This window comes from Postia placenta (genome assembly GCF_002117355.1).
Source record: "Postia placenta MAD-698-R-SB12 unplaced genomic scaffold POSPLAscaffold_2, whole genome shotgun sequence".
In the NCBI taxonomy this organism is placed as follows: domain Eukaryota; kingdom Fungi; phylum Basidiomycota; class Agaricomycetes; order Polyporales; family Adustoporiaceae; genus Rhodonia; species Rhodonia placenta.
Genome location: NW_020169833.1, coordinates 2,041,992 through 2,063,365, shown reverse-complemented (window position 1 = coordinate 2,063,365; position 21,374 = coordinate 2,041,992). Strand labels below are relative to the sequence as shown.

At 52.3% G+C, this 21,374-nt stretch overlaps 6 protein-coding genes and 1 non-coding gene across 7 annotated transcripts; 4 read left to right on the top strand and 3 right to left on the bottom strand.

The window, feature by feature from the left end:
- Positions 1-159: 159 nt before the first annotated feature.
- Positions 160-1,552, bottom strand: POSPLADRAFT_1043737 (hypothetical protein; the record flags this gene model as incomplete). The annotated part of the gene is made up of 2 exons (XM_024478380.1): positions 160-923; positions 1,486-1,552. The coding sequence occupies 2 exons, from the start codon at positions 1,550-1,552 to the stop codon at positions 160-162; spliced, it is 831 nt and encodes a 276-aa protein (XP_024343075.1).
- Positions 1,553-1,784: 232 nt separating this feature from the next.
- On the top strand, positions 1,785-4,483 carry POSPLADRAFT_1064673 (hypothetical protein; the record flags this gene model as incomplete). Its single annotated transcript, XM_024481834.1, has 14 exons — positions 1,785-1,912; positions 2,129-2,256; positions 2,310-2,450; positions 2,504-2,540; positions 2,591-2,810; positions 2,861-2,924; positions 2,976-3,131; positions 3,183-3,352; positions 3,405-3,417; positions 3,468-3,682; positions 3,739-3,992; positions 4,047-4,083; positions 4,142-4,278; positions 4,333-4,483. 14 exons carry the CDS (start codon positions 1,785-1,787, stop codon positions 4,481-4,483), a joined length of 1,851 nt encoding a protein of 616 aa, XP_024343074.1.
- Positions 4,484-4,619: 136 nt separating this feature from the next.
- On the bottom strand, positions 4,620-5,333 carry POSPLADRAFT_1031354 (hypothetical protein; the record flags this gene model as incomplete). The annotated part of the gene is made up of 5 exons (XM_024476786.1): positions 4,620-4,682; positions 4,734-4,822; positions 4,879-5,014; positions 5,065-5,145; positions 5,211-5,333. The coding sequence occupies 5 exons, from the start codon at positions 5,331-5,333 to the stop codon at positions 4,620-4,622; spliced, it is 492 nt and encodes a 163-aa protein (XP_024343073.1).
- A 262-nt stretch (positions 5,334-5,595) lies between these two features.
- On the top strand, positions 5,596-17,847 carry POSPLADRAFT_1177702 (hypothetical protein; the record flags this gene model as incomplete). The annotated part of the gene is made up of 22 exons (XM_024488528.1): positions 5,596-5,634; positions 5,689-5,985; positions 6,043-7,182; positions 7,239-7,308; positions 7,367-7,546; positions 7,602-7,723; positions 7,778-8,290; positions 8,339-8,641; positions 8,703-9,192; positions 9,253-9,372; positions 9,425-9,493; positions 9,554-12,266; positions 12,320-12,485; positions 12,602-12,910; positions 12,965-13,034; positions 13,083-13,146; positions 13,201-13,269; positions 13,379-15,540; positions 15,610-16,988; positions 17,044-17,226; positions 17,278-17,575; positions 17,632-17,847. 22 exons carry the CDS (start codon positions 5,596-5,598, stop codon positions 17,733-17,735), a joined length of 10,860 nt encoding a protein of 3,619 aa, XP_024343072.1. The 3' UTR covers positions 17,736-17,847.
- Positions 17,848-18,104: 257 nt separating this feature from the next.
- On the top strand, positions 18,105-19,571 carry POSPLADRAFT_1132996 (hypothetical protein; the record flags this gene model as incomplete). The annotated part of the gene is made up of 9 exons (XM_024484284.1): positions 18,105-18,236; positions 18,299-18,527; positions 18,598-18,660; positions 18,720-18,785; positions 18,838-19,017; positions 19,072-19,142; positions 19,194-19,260; positions 19,311-19,356; positions 19,412-19,571. 9 exons carry the CDS (start codon positions 18,105-18,107, stop codon positions 19,569-19,571), a joined length of 1,014 nt encoding a protein of 337 aa, XP_024343071.1.
- Positions 19,572-19,699: 128 nt separating this feature from the next.
- Positions 19,700-19,772, top strand: POSPLADRAFT_t29. Its single transcript has one exon. It is a non-coding gene; the product is annotated as a tRNA-Met (tRNA).
- A 116-nt stretch (positions 19,773-19,888) lies between these two features.
- On the bottom strand, positions 19,889-21,198 carry POSPLADRAFT_1177697 (hypothetical protein; the record flags this gene model as incomplete). Its single annotated transcript, XM_024488527.1, has 4 exons — positions 19,889-20,149; positions 20,239-20,481; positions 20,553-20,827; positions 20,888-21,198. The coding sequence occupies 4 exons, from the start codon at positions 21,196-21,198 to the stop codon at positions 19,941-19,943; spliced, it is 1,038 nt and encodes a 345-aa protein (XP_024343070.1). The 3' UTR covers positions 19,889-19,940.
- Between the last annotated feature and the right edge of the window lie 176 nt (positions 21,199-21,374).

Sequence of the window (21,374 nt, the reverse complement as noted above, 5' to 3'; positions counted from 1 at the left end):
AGCATACACAATTCAGTGATCGCTCAAGACATGTTTGTATAGTACTTGGACAATCCGTTTAGATACTATTTCGAAAGCTCAATGGTGGATAAATTCGTGATACGACCTATAAGGCACACAAGAGTGAGAAACGGCCTGAGATTGCAGCTGAAACCTACCTCAAGAAGAAGCTTGCACAGTGAGATTCCATGCCTCTACTATGCCTCGCACCTCATCATCGTGATTTTTTATGCGGTCTGGTGCTTGCGAAGTGAAGAACGCCTGCGTTCCTCGCATAAGTCCGACGCTTGTTGCTCCCCACCAACGCAGCACTGGGTTTGGGATGCTGAGCTCTGTGGCGCAGGTCACGGCGTCGCTCTGTCCCGCTGTGTATCTTCTTAGCGCCTCTTGACGAATATCACCGGCAAGCCAATGTTGGGCAAACTTGCGTGCGGTAGAGAATAAGACATTCTCCGTGTGCCACATGCAGTTTCGCGAGAAGACGTCGTAGCGGGGAGTTTTTGCGTACACTATTTCGAGCAGGGACGCGAATGAATCGAGGGATGGGCCCGCATGCGTGGGCTGACTTTCAGCACTCAATCTCCCCAGCCCTTTCGCACCACTGCGGAGAGTCTCGAAGTCGTCGTTGAGGAATGTGTACTGCCCTACGCCTGCGGGGGTATCACCTGCGAAGTCCATCCGGACATAGGTCCAGAATCCATTGGGATGCTGTTTGTTTTTGACGCGCACTGACGCGATCAGGAACTGGTGGCCGAAGAGCTGTAGCGTGCCTCGGACAAGCTCATTGTTAGGATCGATTATCTGGAAGCTCTCTAGGGCGACAAGGGGGGCAGAGCGGATGACGTCGTTGGCCTGGTGGACAGCGCGGGCGAAATCGGTTACGAAGCATGCGACCTCGGGGAGGCCTAGCTCTTCACGCAGTACTCAAGACATGCTCCTGGGGTGCAACCTGGGAAAATAGAAATTAGGGTATGTACTACCCTCTTATATGGAGGGAAAACTGAGATAAGGAACTTCTTTGTATTTGTCGCTGTGGGCGCATCTAAGTAGGGCTCGGTGATCAGATGCCAAATCCATCCCGATGTCAAGGGAAAATACCCAATCTGCCTCATAAGGAAGTGCCGCGTGTCAAGTCTTGCCTGTTATGAGTAATAGGTTCGTCGCGCCGAAAGTACCTCTAGGCGGACAACGGGAACGTTAAGTGATGCGCGTTTGCGAGGAGGCCGGACATCGAGCTGTCAAGAACGAGCGAACAAGAGCAAGGAGGCTGGCGAGAGTCACGAACAGAAAATGCTGATACTGGCGTTGATTCGACGAGGCCATAGGACGAGCATTGGACAGGCTTTGTACGCGAATAAGAACCGAGTATCTCCGAAATGCGGCTGTACATGTGCGAGATAGCGAACTTGGCAGGGACATCGAGCGATAAAGGGATGGTACCGTAGCGGGAAAGCCGGTGCGGCGAAACTGTCCGTTCATACCTACAATGGCCGGGTAGTGGTGTTAACCACTGCGACAGTCCAACCAATGGAAGATGCAGTCGTATCATCATCGTACGGAATGTTCGTACTAAGTTAGCAGGAAGTTGACGTAAAAAGGGCTCGTACACATAATGTAGTCCTCGTTCTCACATTTGGGGCCAGGGGCGCGAGTGTCGGATGTCCTGCAGTGCCAACCCCGGTGGCAGTTCTTAGTTGCGGTTGGAGATTGTACCACTTATGAGAAGTTGAGAATGAGGATCTGGGGTTATGCTATGCCAGCTGTGTGTAGTCTCTTGAGAACAGATGTCGACGCTTCCTTCACAATTCCACAGGCTAGCTGTGGGTTCATATGGGCGCGGAATGAGCTCACGAGCGCCTACCTCGCATGGGCGTCAGGATGTCACCGACTCCTTGCCACCGCCGCGCTCGACGTACGCCGTTTCTCTCGATGTCTGCTCATCTCGCTGCCAGTACCTGCTGGGAACTCTAATAAGCTAGATGTTTGGCCCTGGGAAACGCTTTCTGCACCGTCATGCACAACAGGTCTTTGGGTGGGAGAGAATGTATTTGAACGCCCGGGCACAAACGCGAAGTAGTCGCCTGCATACAACTCCTCCTCACGATGCGTCCTCAAAGACAGCCGTCAGGCGAAAGACATGGCTCATCCTTCCCACGACGCTAGTCCTACTGTGCGGTACTGGATATTTGACGTACCAGTATAACCAGCCTTTCCGCCATACCATGCTTGCGATCGTTCGGTGTTCTAGGGTCGCCGGTACGCTTCTATGAAGGCTAATGATGGTATTGTGGTTTTGACTGGCATTACAGAGGCGGCGATACTGGGCGCCATAGACTATAAAGTCACATTTGCAAAAAGCTACGAGTCAGACGAAGCCTTGCAGGACGCACATTCGAGATGTCATAAACGAAGTGCGGAGAGGGTTTTGACAGCTCTCTTGGCCAACGGAGGTACTGACGACTACATATCTGAGTTGTTCAGTGCTTTATCTATCTGCTCCCAGGAATATTCATCAAGATGGGCCAACATATAGCGTCTCTGTGAGTGCACATGTTCATGACATATTACAGATATTGTGACGAATGCATAGCGTAGTGCTTCCCATAGAATGGACGAGCACGATGCGTCCGTTGCAAGATAAATGCGAACCAACACTTTATGAAGATGTGGAAGATCTATTCGTGACGGACATGGCTAGACCACTCTCAGACTACTTCGACGATTTTGATCCTGTGCCCATCGGCGTAGCTAGTCTGGCGCAGGTACATGTCGCACGGTGGAAGGAAACGGGCGAAAAAGTAGCAGTGAAGGTATATAGTTTCGTTCACGTTAATACCAGAGTGACGAGTGCAGTCTGCAGCTTCAACACCCTCATCTTGCCGAGTTTTGCGAGATTGACATGGAGATGGTCGAAGTATCCCTTGGTGAGCCATCTATCACATCCTGAGCACAGCTGAATTGATCCATACTTGCAGGTTGGATAAAGCACTGGTTTCCTGAGTTTGAGTTCACTTGGCTAGGGGAAGAAATGCGGGAAAATCTGCCTAAGGAGATGGACTTCACCCATGAAGCCCGCAATGGGCAACGAGCAGCTGATGAATTCGACAATTTCCGGACTTCACTATACATCCGTGAGTTTTGCAGACTGAGATGGTATACTTATGTTCAAGCGTGATCTATAGCCAAGGTTTTGCACGCTGACAAGCGCGTGTTGGTCATGGAGTTTATACAAGGAGGCAGAGTCGACGATCGCGAGTACTTGTCGGAGCACAATATTGACAGGAACAAGGTCGCGATAGAGCTGGCACGGATCTTTGGACAAATGGTTCACTTGAATGGCTGGTTCCATGCAGTAAGGGTCTCACTTCCTCCGGATTCGGTTCCTCCAGCTCATTCATGCGTAGGACCCGCATCCAGGTATACCTAGTGTTCCACTCTGATGCTCACCTCTTGATCACTATCTGCAGGTAATTTACTGATTAGGCCCGCACCGGGGACCTCGAAGTCGCCATACAACTTTGAGATCGTCCTTCTGGACCATGGTCTTTACTTTGACCTTGACCAAGAACTGCGGATAAACTACAGCAAATTCTGGCTTGCCTTGATCGCTCCTGCAACTCCTGCGACTCTAGCCGACCGCAAGAAGTACGCGCGACTTGTGGGGAACATAGACGACGAACTCGTAAGATGCCATGTCCATTTTACTCCTCTGTGCCCCTAATATACAATTTTATACAGTACCCCGTCTTCGAGGCAGCTTTGACAGGAAGAGCTGTTCTAAAAGACTCACCAGTCGACCCTGATAAGGCGGAGAATACCACGTTCAGACGCGCTTCCAGCATGATAGACATCACTGCGCAGACAGAGCAAGAGATGGAGGCGATCCGAAAAGCTGTCGTCGAACAGGAGGGCCTTCTACTGTCCGTGTTTGATGTGTTGCGGAGAGTGCCACGGCGTGTCCTCATGGTACTAAAGCTGAATGACTTAACCAGGTTTGTGATTCCGCTGTGAACTCATGAATGTATTTGCTAACATACTACGTAAAGGAGTCTCGACCGTGCGCTTGCAACAACCCACTCAAACGTGAGTACGGTGGAGCTTTCTCGCAGACACAGGCTTAATCACATGCTGCATCTGGAAGGTCCGAGTATTCCTCGTTACAGCCAAGTACTGTACGCTAGCAGTCTGGGAAGATACACGACGACAGCTTATATCACAGATGCGCGAAAGAGGTCTCGTGTCTCTGGGTCTGCTATTCGATTACTTCTCAGCGTGGTGGTAGGTCTACACTGATGAATAATATGGCTGATACTCATGGTCGTACTTTCTCAGGCATTATCAGAAGATGTATAGATCTTTGGCTGCTGCAGAAACATGGATGGATCTGGAGGCGTATTTGGTCAAGACCAAGGCATGGGTCTGGGGGTTGTATGCAGTAGGTGGACTGCAGGGAGCTCACAAGGCTGCGGCTGGGCTGGCTTGATCGTCCAGTCGAACACAGATAGTTGTCTTCCTGCTAATATTACAATACAACATGAACATGATAGCTGGATATTCACATACTGTCCGAGAAGACGAAAGCAACGTTAACGCATGCAGATACCTTAAATCCATGCTCTTTACTTCTTCGTCTTCTTGAAGAGCGCATCAATTGCATCTTGGCCTTCTTTGAGTTTCTCCCACTACGCTATGTCAATTCGGCTGCAAAGAGGTCAACCGCGGGGAGGACTAACCTGTTCCTGATTAAGCGTGACACCCTTTTTGCCCGGCTTTTCATCCCCTTCTTGTCCGTAATACTCCCGGATATCGAGAAAGACGGTACCTGACGTCGCAAGCAGAAATATGTACCGGTACAAGACAGTTACAGTAAATACTCACCTTTGAAGGCCCGAACCGTTGCTCGACGCTTCTTGCCCAAGTCAATGTATTTGTCCCCTTCGTCGTTCGCTTTGACGGATATAATTTGTTGGTCTGCATCGTCAGCTGCGCCCTTTGACGTTGACTGGGCCCGCACCTGCATCATTATCGACCGCCCTCCAGTGGATGAACGTATCTGTGACATACCTTTGGCCTACTGACCCGTTTCTTTTTCGCACTTGGCTCCTCGCTTTCGCCCTCCTCATCGTCGTGTGCGGGTCGCTTGTTCTGTGAGCGTCGCGAAAGCATAAGTGGTGCATATTGAACAAGATTGTGTATTGCAACAGACCGACCTTCATTGACTTCACCGAGTTGGTCCGTTTAAGTGGTTGCTCGGACTGTTCGGAATCGGATTGCGCATGGTGTTCATCGGATTCTTCACTAGAGATCACTTTGGCTTTGGCTCTTGTGCCCATACTCGCAAGACGAAATGGCAGCGAAACGCGTTGTGGCGAGACGCGTCGCGCACGCGTTGGATTAAATATGATCGCGTATTCGGCGTGGGAACTTTCATCAGCTTACGCGGAGGGGGCGTAGGGCTGTCCCGATCTCACCTTGCCACTGCAGTTCGTTGCGCTCTTTCCAGTCACTCCATTCTTGCTGCCGACTGTGGTAGAGCAACCATTACGACATTGCGGACAAATATCATATTCTTCCCCGACGTTGTTGTCGCGGACCATGAGAATTTTACACAAGTCAAAGAAGCCTTTGGCTCCCGTGCGTAATCCTTCACCTCGAACCGCGTCGCTGAGATCGAGTGTGGACGCGCAGCTCCCACAGGTCACTGAGCTCATTGAAAAGCTCCTGGAGACTCCCGATGAAGACTTAGCCGAAGTATTAGGCCAGATTGATTCCTGGAAGTGGCCCAGGTCCGATCTCAATGCTTGGATCAAAATGTTGAACAAATTCGACGCCATCCTAGAGGAGGTCATCCGTGACTATGACATCGACAAGCTGCAGGTCAATGCGCTTACACCCACCACGAAAAAGACTGTCTGCGAGATTTTGCGCTTCGAGCGGCTGCTACTCGAGAACTCGACGAACAGAAAAACCTTCAATTCTTACGATGTCAGTGTTTTGTCGCTTTATACCGGACTTATGGATTGACCATCTTGCCTACTGCAGCGATTGAACAGCCTTATGTTCACGTCAGACCTGGATGTCCTGATTCTCGCCCTGAACCTGCTGTTGCGTCCAGCTCAACAATATTCTTCTCAACCCGCCGTGTTGCATGCGCTGAGTATCTCAACGCCACGTTTGACTTCTCTGGCGAAACGATGGCCCAATCTTCGCGATTACGACGTGAATCTCGCTGATCTTGTGTCGGAGAAGGGAAAGGCCCAGGTTGAGGCACTTCCGAACGAGGCGCGCGAAGTCAACTTTATCTTTTACAGACAGCCGACATCTGGCGCTTCAACTGTCAAAGCAGCTACAGCAACAGATGCTCATACACCTGATGCCGCGCCACAGACACCTGTTCGAGGACGGGTCATCTCATCATCCAATGTTGCGGCAACTCCAGGTACCTCGACCGGAGCCGTGACGATACACATCGACAGCAAGATTATCGAGTCTAGAGAACCTATGGACATACTTGCTGATACCATTGAGGCATACTCCGTGCCAGACAGCGAAAAGTTCGAGCTGCTAACCCGCATCCGCGCAGCGCGTGCTCTAACTTCTACCCATGCTGCTGATCGCGAAAAGCTGGTAACAGTCCGTCTCCTCGCCACTGCCATCTTTGGCCATACACACCAGGAGTCGCAGGCTCAGTCCCTGCTACTTCTCTATGAGCCAGACCTCATCACGCATGTTGCTGAGCTTCTGCAACTGGATCGCGGCGTGGATGTCCAGATCCAAACTGCGGCCATTGCTGCCCTGGATGCGCTTGGGCGATATCGGACCAAGATCCAGGACGTCTTGACCGCTGTCAACGCGGGAGTGAACCACGGTATTTTGATGGCTTTGCTACGCAAGACGGTGGCAGAGGTTGCACAGCCATCTTCGACGCTTCCACAATCCTTCGTGGAGGCGCTACTCTCATTTGTGACGTTCATCGCTACTCATGCATCGGGGGGCAACATGGTCGTTGGCGCAGGCCTGCTCCCCCTGCTCATTCAGGTGACCGAGAACAGGTTGTCCAATAGGCTGTACGTCGTCTCGAAGACGATGCAGCTGCTGGACAACGTGTTGTACGGCTTCAACAATGCATTTCAATTGTTCTGCAATGCCCGTGGCGTTGAGATTCTAGTAGAACGAATCAAGGTAGAGTCTTGTCGTTTACGCGATTGGTCGACTACATGCTCAATATAATGCTCCAGTATGAAGTCGATCTAGACCTCTTGGAGCATAGTGGAGATGAACCATCCCAAGAGATCATAGCGTCGTTCGGTAGGCCATAGACATTCACGGACTTAGACAGCGTGCTGACTGGTTGCTTCTGCATCAGGAAAGCTGCCGGTTGCTCGCACAGCAGTTTTGAAGCATACGCTTCGCTCGATACATAGGATGATGCAGTCTTCAGGGACGGCGGAGGGCCTCCGTGGTTTGCTTGACTCGTCACTGTTGAAATCTGTCAAGAAGATCATGGAGAATCGCAGCGTGTTCGGGCCCAGTATTCTCCCTATTGGTAAGACCGGTTGCACAACTGTAAGCATAATGTGGATCTAACCGAGCTCACGCAGCAATCAACATCATGGCAACATTCGTACACAACGAGCCGACATGTCTACCCGTTTTGCAAGAGGCGGGCCTTTCCGAGGTCTTCTACACGCTTGTTGAGTCGGGCCTGGAGCCTGTGATCGAGGTTTGAGTTTATTAATTCCGTTCGGATGCCACCGGAAATAACATATAACGACAGGTTATCCAAGCAGTTCCCAATGCCATTGGTGCGCTGTGCTTGAACCAAGCTGGTCAAGACCAGCTCACTGCTCGACCTAACATAATCCCGGGTCTATTCTCTATCTTCACGTCCGAGCGCCACCAGAGGGTCTTGCAGGAGAAAGAGAATTCGGTTCTGATTGGCACAGCTATCGAGGAACTCATTAGGCATCATCCAGCTCTGAAGCAATCTGTGTTTGACGCCATCAAGTCTACCATGGACAAGATAATCGAGCTGGGCAATAATTATATCCCTCCTAGTGATATCAAGCACTGGTACATGCTCGTTCCGTCCCATCCATCAGCCTCGTCATCTGGGGTACGTCCCGCTGATACAGACGTTTTGATGGCGCCTGCCGATATTGAAGGGGCTCAGCCTACTGCGACGAACGGCCCTGATATCGTTATCGAATCTACAACGTCTCAGCGTGACGACACTTTACATAGAGCCCACGATAACGTCATTGTTTCCTATATCGACGTTCTGGGGAAGGTGAGCTGGTATGCGACTTAGTCGAAATCTGGACTAACGATCTAGTAGTTCCTCGAAGGGTTCTTCCAGTGCATCCCTCATTGTAAGGACTTCATCGCTGACCAGGAGGCACTTTATCGCTTGGGACGCCTCACTGCTCTTCCCTGTCTGCCCTATGATTTCGCGAATAGCGTGGCGTCCGACTCTTTGGTACAAGTCATTCGCACTATGGCGGAGGCGTCGACGTTGGAGACGATAGCTTTCCTCGTCTCGCTCGTGCATCAGTCTCTCGAGGATACCAAGCAGTTCTGGGCCGAGATGGAAGAGCGCTCGCGACTGCTTCCCTTTGCAGATATAGCAGGCTCAGGTAGCGTGGATCAGCTGCACTATCTCGATTAATGTCTGACTAGTAACCACAGAAGCGGAGAATGAGCAGGCTAATGCGCAGGTTCGGCAGCTAGTGATCCTACACATCAGGACCTCCCTGCTTTCCGACATTTACGCAACGGCCGGGTATTCGCATGGTCGAGCGACTACCTCTCTGTTGCAGTCGCTGACTGGCTCGTCATCACATGATGTTCTTCCGAGATTAGGGGCCTTACATCGCGCTTGTGTATGGGAAAATATAGTCCTCAAAGCCGGTCTTGGGTCTCCAGGTACGGAATTGACTGCAGCCCGCGACATGATGTCTCCGGAATTGCAAACACCACCTACTGTCACGGCCTCCGGCACCCCCAACATGGGCCAGGCCGACACCAGCGCGGGTCCAAGTGGCGCTACCAATGGTATCCCAGGAGACTCATCTTCCATCAGCGCTCCGAAGCAAGAAGCGACGAGGAAGGAAGTCCCGAAAGAGCAGAATGTGAAGATACTCAAGCACTTGGCCAGTCAAATCCCTAGCGCTTTAGCACCTTTTTTCCAAGGTATGTGGAGAATCTGTCAATGACCCAGCTGAAGTCTGATTGATACCCTATCCATCTTAGCGGTTGTGCGGCTCTTCCAGAGTCGTCGGAACGCTGATCCCGGCCACAAGCAGAAAATTCGCGAGACATCATCCATTGTGGCTGACGTCATGGTGAAGCATCTTGCGCAGCTCTCATTCTGTAAGCGATATGTTTCTGCAAATTCTCACTCCAGTATTCATCGGACGGACAGCCGACAAGTTGTCTGTTTTTGCTTATTATACTGTAATGCTTGGCCTGACAACAATATTACTTGTGGACGGTGTGTTCCTCTCCAATCCTGTAATGTCATCTCATGGCAACTCATCCGTCGAATTCGCAGAACGCACTAGCCAGAAGACTGTATACACCGCGCTGTTGGTCGCCTTCAACCAGGCAAAGGGACTGGACACGATCCACCATGTCTCTCGCTCCTTCATTGTCACTATTCAGGCTGTCACTCTACTCGACGAAGAGGCTCGCTCGGCCGCAGCCAAGCAAGAACTGCTCCATGCTTACGGCGGCCTGAAGGTTGCTTTGCACCTGCTCCACCCTCTCATCTCCTCCAAACCTCTATTTGAGTCCGCACAGACCGCGCTTATCACGACGTCGGACAAGAAGGAGACCGAACCAGATTACTTCGAGCCCCACAATTTTTTCGTGAAGATGAGGGTAGCGGTCATACCATTGCTTCGTGACCTCTGGGAGGCTTCCTGGTTGGTAACGGCTCCTCTTGGTCTCATCAAGTCAATCGTCCTCGCAGCCATGGAGATTCTGAACGTTGAGGGCGAGGAAATAAAAGACGCGTCTCATGGAAGTTCATCTACCCTCATCTCAGGAGGTTTCACCATCAGTCGTGCGACTGGCCCAGACGAAACACGTATACGCCAATTAACAGATATGGGTTTCCCAAGGTCTGCAGCAGAGAGAGCCCTCGCTCGTACTCGCAACAACATCAATGCTGCGACAGAGTTGTTGCTGGCCCATCCGTTCCCGTATCCGCCTGACCCTGGACCTAACGAGCCTGCAGCACAAGATCCTCCGGCAGAAGACAGCGGAAACTCAGAGGTCTCGACAGGCGATTCGTCCACGCAAGCCAGTGATGATAACTCAGCGGCGTCTCCGTCCGAGGATGCGACCGACACTGTCAAGTCTGTTGAGGAGTGGCTGAAGGAACTGAACACGAGCCGGGAAGGTCTGAAGGTCGGTCTGGGCAAGCAAGCATTAAGACTAGTGGACGAACATCCTTCTCTTGTCTTCGACGTTCAGAAGATTTTCGTCGGATTCGCTGATGGGTACAGAGAGCAGGCAGTACATCAGCTCATCGACGATATCAAGGCCTTCTCGCCGTCTGCATATGATGTGCAGGAGCAACCTATGGGTGTCAGGTGTCGCCTTCTTGCCCTCGTGCTCAGTGATTCCTCGTCACCCCTATCACAAATGCCCGATGCTGAGGCTAAATCTCTCATGGACATCCTGCTTTCGTTGCTGCTCTCTAATCCGGCGGGCGCAGACGGCCATCCCAATATCCCAAAGTGGCTGGCTGCGCATCTCTTGGTTGCGGAAGCCCTTCTCGTTCTCGGAAATGATCCTCGGAGTATCAGCCTACCTAAAGAAACTGAAGCCATCCCCGATGAGCCTCTTACGACCGGTCGTCGATACCCTGAAGGCAGAGCCATTCTGTTCGATTTCTGTTTGCGACTGCTGGCATTGCCGAGCCTTCCCAAAGATGAACTGCTCTCTTCACTGAGATTGTTTGTCTTATTGACGGAGGACCACCAGATGGCCCAAGACTTCCTTCGTCGAGAGGGTGTCACCCTCTTGTTCCAATATCTGAAGATCTCTGCCGGGACCCCCAGTGCAGCAGGCATCCAGTCTCATATCGCAATCATCCTGCGGCATGTCGTAGAGGATGGTCCTACTATCCGGCATATCATGCATCAAGAGATCAGACGGTTCTTTGCCCACCCCCGTAACCGAGCAGTAGACGTTGGCAGCTACGTCGCTGGTTGTAACGCTTTAGCCCTTCGTGATCCTGCAGCCTTTGTTGAAACTACCCGCGAGATATGCCAGCTGTCGCAACCATTCTCCAGTGTCAAGAGTATCAGCCTCAGAGCGGTTTCGAAGCAAGAGGTCGCCGTGAAGCAAGACACTGATCGCTCTGGCGAAGTGGCGGGGAAAAACAATGACATGCAGATTGATGTCGACCCAATAGCTGCTCCTCGACAACTCTCCGTGGAGACAGCAGAATCTCTAATTCACTTCCTTATTGGCGAGTTGGTCAAATCCGTCAAGGAGAATGAGTTGTCTACGGCGCCATCGCCAGAAGTCTCCAAGGCGGCACCGTCAGGAGCCGCTGAACTAAGTCCTATCACATCGCTATCGGCTCCTGAGACGAGCACCCAGGGGACTGGTGCCTCAAATGATCGCGGCGAGAATATTTACGCTTGCTTCCTTATGCAGTGCTTGACCGAATTGCTGTTCTCCTATGACTCTTGCAAGTTGGCATTCCTTTCCTATTCCCCGAAAAAGCGTACACAGACGCCGTCGAAGGACACTAGCTTGAAGCATCGAACGGCTGCGATCAACTTTTTTCTCTCTGACGTTATGTCATTCGGCACAATCAACCCGCAAGCACCAGCAGAAGCCAAGAGACGCATCAGCCTGTGCAATTGGGCCATGTCGATCATTGTGGCACTCTGCGTGGATACTGCTTTTTCACAGGATATCAAGGATGTCGCACCCGAGCTTGTCTCCGTCCGCAAGTTCGTGCTCGAAGCAGTCAGCCGAGCTCTGAAGGATCTGCCGACGTCAGAGGATCCCGAAGCAAGATACAGTCGCTTACTCGCGCTGGCGGATCTTTGTCACCGCTTGCTGACGGTGCGGTTTAACACCACGGCTCGAAAACCGAGTGAGGATATGCCAACCCACATCGCGAAGGTGATGTTGGAGAAGAACTTCGTGGCTACGCTGACGAACGCTCTGGCCGATGTTGACCTCAACTATCCACACATCCGCGGTGTTGTTTCGGCAATCTTACGTCCTCTGGAGTATCTGTGCGTTCCTTTTATCTCATGTAGAGAAACGTCTACTGATTGAGGCATCTTAGGTCAAAGATCGCTATCAAGATGAGCCGCGTGTCCGACAAGGTCAAAGACTCATTTGATGAGAAAATCGAAGACAATGAAAGCATTCCGACAGACGAAGATGATACTGAGGAAGCCGAGAATGATGACACCCCTGATCTATATCGTAATTCTTCGCTTGGCCTGTGCGTACCATTTTGCGTTCTCATGTTCAATGATTGCATTGACACTTCGCATCGAATAGATTTGGCGGAGTAAGTTTTCCATCCCGTTTGATTACACGATGTTTCTGACGTACCATGAAGGAAATGGAGGATGTCAACTACGGGGCTGAAGATGGCATGGATGAGGACGAAGAGGATGAAGAAGACGATGTCGAGATGGACTTCGGTGATGAGACCGGGAGTGAAGACACCTCTGCAACCGAAGAGGATGTTGAAGATGACCTCGAAGATGACCTCGAAGATGACGGCACAGGAGAATCTGAAGAGGGGTGGCAAGATGAAGAGGAGGAAGATGAGGAAGACCTTGTAGAGAATCACGAAGTCAATGCTAATGAGGAAGGCGAAGAACAGGAAGGAGACGAAGATGAAGGAGAGGAAGTAATATGGCAGGTTTGTAGTTCCCGCATACTCTTTCGCACCTCACCACCTCACTGATGTCTTCAGGATATTGCTGCTGGCGAGGATATTGCTGAAGATGCAGCAGATGATGTGGACGAGGATGAGGAAGTTGGTGGTGAGTGTGCTCCCCTCTACGTGATGAATATATCTAAGTCGGTCATAGATTCTGTCCCTATCCTACACATGGATATGGACGAGGAAGCGGAAGTGGCGTCAGAGGAGGACGAGTGCGTATTAAATATTTCCTTGCCTGCAGATTCACTCATAATCTATATGTCTAGGTATGGGGATTCTATCGGCGTCGATGGTCAAGGTCCACCTGGTGGCAATATTTTCGACTTAGCATCTGGGTTCGCTAATGCAATAAGTGAAGGTTTCGTCAACACTGTTGGTCGGGGTGGTCATCCTATGCTGTGGGGTACGGTGCGCTCGGGCCGCCGCCGGGGTGTTGGTAAGTAGTATTGCTGTTAATGGCATAACACATCTCACGCGACGTTTCGTAGCCGACGATGACTTGGAAATATTTGGACGACCGCGTCATTCTAATGGGACATCTGGCGAAGCTGCTATCCACCCGCTCCTCATCGATCCTGCTTCTGCAACTACACGGGGATCGGCCAACACGCGAAATGTACGACGCTACCAGAGGGGCTTGACAGCACCCCGAGACCCACATGACTTGATTCAGACGATTGAGGATGCAATTGGCGAGAGTGCGATGCAATTTTTCCACCACATCATTTCTCATGGCCGCGAAGGTGGTGGGGAAACGATCCATATCGATGTCCCTTCAGGTGCTCTCGCCCCCCTCCAACGGAACGGTCGTGCGATTTCCGCCTCCATCCGACTTGAACGAGCCCCTCGATCAGGCGACGGTCGCACTGATGTGCGTGGCCTCGACCCTCTGTTGACTGTTCAACGTTGGCTTGAGGAAGTCAAGATGCTGCATGGTCGATTCGAGCAAGGTCGCCTGACCAAGCTGAGCAATCATGTCATACTCGCCCTGTTACCCGCCGCTGTAGAAGCCATCAAGCAAGCCAGGATAGCTCAGGAGCAGGAAGCGGCCCATAAACGAGAAGAAGAGGCGAAAGCAGAGGCAGAGAAGGCCGCAAAGGAGGAGGCGGACAAAGTCGCAAAGGAGAAGGAAGAGGCGGAGAGGCTCAAAATGGAAGCGGAAGAATCCCAGCAAGCCTCCAGCCTCACCGAGGGGTCTATGTCGGATGTACAGGTGACACAACCAGTATCAACCTCACCTGACGTCGACACGGAGATGGCAGACGTCTCCGAGGAAGGACCATCAGGGGAAATATCTGGTAGTGACGCAGAGCCTGCAACCGCGACGACCGCAGATGGCGAACAGCAGATGGCCTCTGGGAGCTCTGATGAGGCCGTCGAACGTGTCACCGTCATGATTCATGGAAGCCAAGTTGATATTACGGATACTGGAATCGACCCTACCTTTTTGGAGGCCCTGCCGGACGATATGCGAGAAGAGGTTTTGAATCAACATGTTCGCGACCAGCGCGCTGCGCGGGTGGAACGCCCAGCAGACTCACATATCAGCCCCGAGTTCCTTGACGCTCTTCCCCCAGAAATCCGCGCAGAAATTATTCAGCAAGAGAGTCTCGAGCGCACTCGGCAGCAAGTTGAGGCCAACCAAGGACAGGGCGGAGCCCCTGCAGAAATTGATCCCGCTAGCTTCATTGCCAGTCTCGATCCTCAGCTTCGTCAAGTTGTGCTCATGGATTCCGATGATGTTTTCATACAGAGCCTACCCTCCCACATGCTAGCGGAAGCCGGCATTCATCGCCGCGATGTACGACCACCCCGTGTTCCCCCGACAAGACCAGCTGATATTCGATCACCCTCTTCTGCGCCTCAACAAACACAGAAACCACCGACTCAGCGCGATGCTATTCAGCTTCTCGACAAGTCATCCATGGCTATCCTAGTCCGTCTACTTTTCTTCCCCCAGACGCTCAAGAAGACCCTGTTGTATAAGGTCCTTGTGAATCTTTGCGAGAACTCAAAGACACGCACGGACTTGTTCAATCTCCTTCTCAATATCTTGCAAGACGGATCCGGCGACCTTGCATCCATTGACAAGAGTTTCGCTCAGATGTCCGTCCGTCCGTCCAAGCAACCTAACCCGCAGACCCCTAAGTCTGTTGGAAAGCAACGAGCGACATCAGATTATTTCGGCTCGCTCGCACTTGCGCAGGGGCACACCGAAATTGTTCCCGAGTTGATCGTACAGCGGTGCTTGGAGGCACTGACATATATCGTCAGTTCAAACGAGCTCTCATCTCTGTTCTTCCTCACCGAGCACGAATTACCCGCTGGTCTCCGCCGACATGCCTCAAAGAAGGGTAAAGGGAAAGAGAAGCAGATACCGCAGACTCACTACCCTGTTGTCCTATTGCTGAGCTTGTTGGACCGGCCGTCTATTCTCAAGACACCCTCCATCGTCGAATCTGTGGTTACGCTACTCGCTACAGTGACTCGGCCTCTCGCAAGTCTCAAGGATTCTAGCAAATTCAAGGGCGAACAGCCTGTACCGACGTCTGCATCCACCTCCGCGGAAGTTGCTCCTCTAACGCCCGCAACACAGCCGGCACCAAGTGAGTAACGTAAACGCCGATTGATGGCCTTCGATGTCTGACTCTACATTATAGCTTCAAGCCGCACAGAGGAGTCAGATTCTAAGCCGGAGCCGTTGACGACTACAGCAAATGCCGAAGAGAAGGTCCTGCTGACTCGGCCGCCCGTGGTACCACACACTGTCATGCGCTTCATTGTGAACGTCTTGACGGCAGGCGAATGTTCAGGACGAACATTCTCACAGAGTTTGTCCCTCATCCAGCATCTGTCATTTGTCCCCGATGCTCGTGACATTATCGCAAACGAATTACGGTCTCGGGCACAAGATTTTGGCCATGCTTTGTACACTGCCCTAGACGAGCTGGCCGCCGCCCTTCGCGAATCACAAGGAGACGTCTTGACTAGCTCTATCGCCGCGAAATTCTCATCACCCTCGTCTGATCAAGCCAAGCTCCTCCGAGTCCTCAAGACTATTGACTACATGTATTCCCCCCGTTCAGCGACTTCATCTCCTGCCTCTCTTAGCGATGCCGAAGTCGAAAAGGTGCAGAGCATATATGAATCCTTCAAGTTTGCACCACTTTGGCAGCGTCTAGGCGACTGCTTGTCTATCATCGAAGAGAAACCAGAGCTGGAGCATGTAGCAACGGTCCTGCTACCTATGATCGAATCCCTCATGGTAGTCTGCAAATACGTTGGTGCCAAATCTGCCGCAGGGAACAGCACACGTCTCCTCCGTGCATCCGCCTCGCCACGGTCTCCCACAACAACCCGCGAGACAATGGAAGATCTATTCGTCACTTTCACCGATGCGCATCGCAAGGTTCTCAATTTGATGGTTCGCAACAATCCGTCATTGATGAGCGGCTCCTTCGCATTGCTAGTCCACAATGCTCGTGTGCTGGACTTCGACAATAAGAGGAACTACTTCAGTCAGCAACTGCATCGACGACCACATTCGCGAGAGCACCATACCACGTTACAGCTCAATGTCCGACGACCGCGCGTCTTCGAGGATAGTTTCCAGTATCTACAAAGGAAGACAGGAGAGCAGATCAAGTATGGGAAGCTCAGCGTCCGCTTCTACGACGAGGAAGGCGTTGATGCGGGTGGTGTCACTCGGGAATGGTTCCAGATCCTCGCTCGCCAGATGTTTGATCCCAATTACGCCCTATTCCAGCCCTGCGCTGCAGATCGACTCACATACCAGCCAAACAAGGCATCCTGGGTCAACCCGGAGCACCTGTCCTTCTTCAAGTTCGTTGGTCGCATCATCGGAAAAGCTATCTACGACGGCCGCCTCCTGGATGCATATTTCGCTCGCAGCCTGTACAGGCTGATCCTGGGCAAGCCAGTGGATTATCGAGATGTGGAATGGGTTGACCCGGAATACTACAACTCGCTTTGTTGGATTCTGGACAATGATCCTAGCGCACTTGAGCTTACCTTCAATGTGGAAGCTGACGAGGTGCGTACGACCTGTGACGTGACGGGCTCCTGCTGACCATACTCCGTTGTTTTAGTTTGGGGTGACCAAGATCGTTGATCTCAAGGAGAATGGTCGATCTATACCGGTAACGCAGGAGAGTAAGCGCGAATTCGTGCAGCTGTCCGCCCAATACCGCCTCTACTCTTCGATCAAGGATCAGATCGAGGCTCTACTGGCGGGTTTCTATGAGATCATACCTAAGGATCTCATCTCCATCGTAAGTCAATTGAACCTAACATGTTACACCGACGCTAATGGCTGTCAATAGTTCAACGAACAAGAGCTAGAACTATTGATTTCTGGCACCCCTGATATCGACGTTGATGAATGGCGTGCAGCAACTGAGTACAACGGTTACACGAGCTCAGATCCCGTCATTGTCTGGTTCTGGCGTGCCCTGAAGTCGTTCAACCGTGAGGAGCGAGCGAAGGTGTTGAGTTTTGCGACTGGCACCTCTCGAGTACCGCTTGGCGGGTTCACCGAACTCCAAGGCGTACAGGGCGTACAGAGGTTCTCTATTCATCGAGCATATGGGGACACGGACCGACTACCACAGGCGCATACATGTGAGTGATACATGAGTGCTTTTGCTTGACCGCATCTGAAAATGATTGTCATGCAGGCTTCAACCAGATCGATTTACCACAATACTCATCGTATGAAATGCTTCGGCAGCAACTCTTGCTCGCAATCAACGAGGGAGGAGAAGGGTTTGGCTTCGCGTAATGATATTTGCATACAAAGTAATCACAGTGGACACTTGTAGAAGCAACACATCTTGTACTCTATACATCTCGTTGTGCAGTTCGTCGTGCAATGCATCATTTATCAATTGTCAGATTTCTTGCAAGGGCCATAGTTATTATATCGCGGAGTTTTATATGTGGCTGGTGTCAGTTGACCAGTTGCATGACGAAGTCGCCGGTAACGCCGAGGGTTTGCTCAGCCTGTGATTCATAAATCATGTTCTTTGCACTACCTTAGGCAAATGCTCTACGGGCCGTAGTATCACAGTACGTATATGTACATGCTAGGACGCATGCGTGATGCTGACCCATCTGCCTGTTCTTCGGCTCTCAAGTCCTCGTCTAAGCTATGCGTGCTTTCCTTGTGAATGAGTATGCGCACCCAGCGCAGGTTTCACTGACCATCAACGCGCCTGAGCCTACACCAGCCAAGGACCAAGTACTGGTAGATGTATTCAGCGCTGGCCTAAACTTCTTTGACGTACGTAACGTTCCGACATTCTCAGTTCCCCTCAGTTCCCCAGGATTGAGATGTTTGCCTAGATTCTCCAATGCCAAGGAAAGTATCAAAACCAGCCACCATTTCCCTTCGTCCTAGGCACAGAGTTCGCTGGTAGGATCGCGAAAGACTCGCCTATTCCGGAGGGCTGTCCATTCAAACCAGGAGACAGAGTCTTTGGTGCTGCTCAAGGAGCGTTCGCCGAGAAGGTCCCCGCGCCATGGTCACAATTACTTCCGCTTCCGAACAACATGACATATGACCAAGGGGCAGGTATGCATCTCAGACAACTCGGCTATCAGCATCTGCTTTTGAGTTGCACCTCGCTGAACGCTGCACCTAGGGTTGTTCGTAACTTGGCCGACCAGCTACGAAGCCCTCGTTGGACGCGCAGAGCTCAAACCAGGTCTGATTCCTGCTGTTCTGGCACGTGCCTTGTTGTATTCATCATACCGAGCCATCTAGGTGAATGGGTCCTCGTAACTGCCGCTGCAGGTGGTGTAGGCATTGCCGCGGTGCAATTGGCGAAAGGTAGACATCACTTCAGTGCCGTGGTCACGCATAGCGCTCACGAGAAACTCAGCACTGGGTGCAACAGTTATAGCAGCGGCAGGCTCTCAGGAGAAGCTCGACGTAGCTACTCGTTATGGTGGAGCTGACCATGCTGTCAACTATACCAAACCCAACTGGCAGCAGGATGTCCTCAAGATTACTAACGGAAAGGGCGTCGACGTCGTGTACGACCCGGTGGGTCTCATAAGGGGTTAGAAGTTGCCTGCGTGGGGCGTCATACCGTCGCTCACGACTACATCGCTAGACTGCCTGAAGTGCATTGCTTGGAAGGGCCGTGCTCTTGTTGTTGGTTTCGCTGCGGGTCAGATCGAGAAGGTGCGCTGCCAGCTACACCACTACGTTAACGCTGAGACCGTTACCAAATAGCTACCTCTTAACCTGGTGCTGCTCAAGAACATATCTATCGTTGGTATCCATTGGGGAGCCTACTCGAGTACGTGTGGTATATACATTCCCAACTCAAATCGCTCATGCACTGCGCAGAGCTTGAACCGCAGCATCTTCCAGTAGTGCACACAGCGCTGCTCGAGTAAGAACTGATTCCGCATCTTTCAGCACGACGCCTTCTGACTGTTCCGATCCAGCCTGCTTGCGTCCGGTCGCGTAAAGCCTGTAGTGTATACTGACGTCTTCCCCCTCGAGCGGCTGGTCGACGGGCTCTTGGCTTTGGAGAAACGGAGGACATGGGGCAAAGCAATAGTGCGCATACGGGATGAACATGAGACTGAGAAGTCGAGGTTGTGATCTTAGGGTTGACCTTTTGTTCAGTCATGTTTCCCCATCAATTATTTGTTGGATGTAAGGGCTGATCGCGTGACCTGATCACCCATCATTTCCCATTTTATGGTACTCGTGATGATAACCTAGCTGTGAGCAACATGGCGCAGCTGGAAGCGCGCGGGGCTCATAACCCCGAGGTCACTCGATCGAAACGAGTTGTTGCTATGTATGCGTACTACCATTTCTTTTGCTCCCAGTAGCTCGGAACCTATGAGTAACTAGCTAATCAGGCCCACAAAACTACGTGCTACAGTAACGAAGCTTTTTGCAAATGCACACAGGAGCCTGATAAAGCCATTCGATTAAACAAGTAAATACAGAAGACACTCCGCATCAAAACCGCGGAATACCCTCGCGTAGCAGTCCCACACAAATGTTGACCCACCCGTCAGCGCCTGCCAGGCATGCACCTAACCACGCCATCTCTGCTTCTGGGGGCGCAAGGACACCTTGGATTAAGGCATATGCTAGGGGTGCCCTGTCTGCAGGGAAAAGGAGTGGCAGATGCGTGTCAAGGAAGCGGGAGAGCGTGTTGATGGAGCCTAAAATACACAGGTCAGTCGTTTGACCGCGAAGACGCCGGGAGTAGTAGTCCACAGCTTCAATACGAAACAAAGGAGAGGATACGCACCGTCCTCGAGGAGGGGCGGTACCAAATCCTGCATGACTGGTCCGTCAGGGAGGTATATCCGGACGGGCACACTGCGGACGCTATAGGCTCCGTCTCTGTCAGGCGCGCCGTTCGACCCAGGGTCGGCGGATGGCGGTCGTGTGTGCATAGACACTGAGGACGGCGGCGGCGGCGATTGCGACCGCGCCGGTGACGTGGTAGGGGTCACCTTGGACGCCACGCGCCAATATTCGTCGAAGTTGTCTGCAGGAGTACATAGGCGTTGCGTTACATTAGCGTACGTTGGGTGGACATGAGGGCCTCATTCCACTCACGTTCCTTGATGCCTTCCCATAGGCCGTCCTGCTCTGCCTTCCTGAGCCCGGTTATGCGTTTGGTGTTACCCCATCGGATGAAGTCTGCCTCCTTCAGCTGGCCCATGAATGCCTGCTTGCAGGCTTCAGAACCTGGAGAGAGCAGCAGCTTCTCGCTCGGTGGTGAGGCGAGGTGCAGGATGAGGCGCAGGGGGCCTGATGGTGCCGCTGATGTATTTGGGCGCGTCGACATTGTGATCGTGTGGTTGTCGTAAATGAGGCCTATGGGCCAGTGCCTGCAGGACGCACCAGTCAATTGACGGACGTGGCGCACAGGGAAGGGTTCCAGCACTCACCATCTGAACACGGCCCCGTCCTCGCTCTCGAACCACCAGTCTTCCTCCTTGATCCCCTGCGCCGCGGCCTCGTCAAAGACGACATCGCTCAGAAAGCGCTTGATCTCGGGCACGAGAAGAGGCAGGTAGCTAACACGCGCTGCTTGGATGTAGTAGCACTCTAGGCCGCGGTCACTGTTGGCAGGGAGCTCCGCAGAGGCGACGCGGATCTCGAGAGGCACGGTGCCCTCCCAGGTCAGACGGCGGAAGAGGGTCGTCGACGCGGGGGTAGAGAAGGCGGACGGGGCATGGCGGGGCGCGTAGGTGGACATTGTCGCGGGCAGCGAGCGGGCCTGCGCGCACTTGGGCTCCCACGTGAGCTGTGCGCTATGCCCCGCGTCGGCGGCAACTGGGAGCACGTCTGGGCGACGGATACTCCGCTTTTGGAAGTGCTGGGGCCGAATTTGAAACCTCCGCAATGACGAGCAGATCCTGTCACGCGATCCGC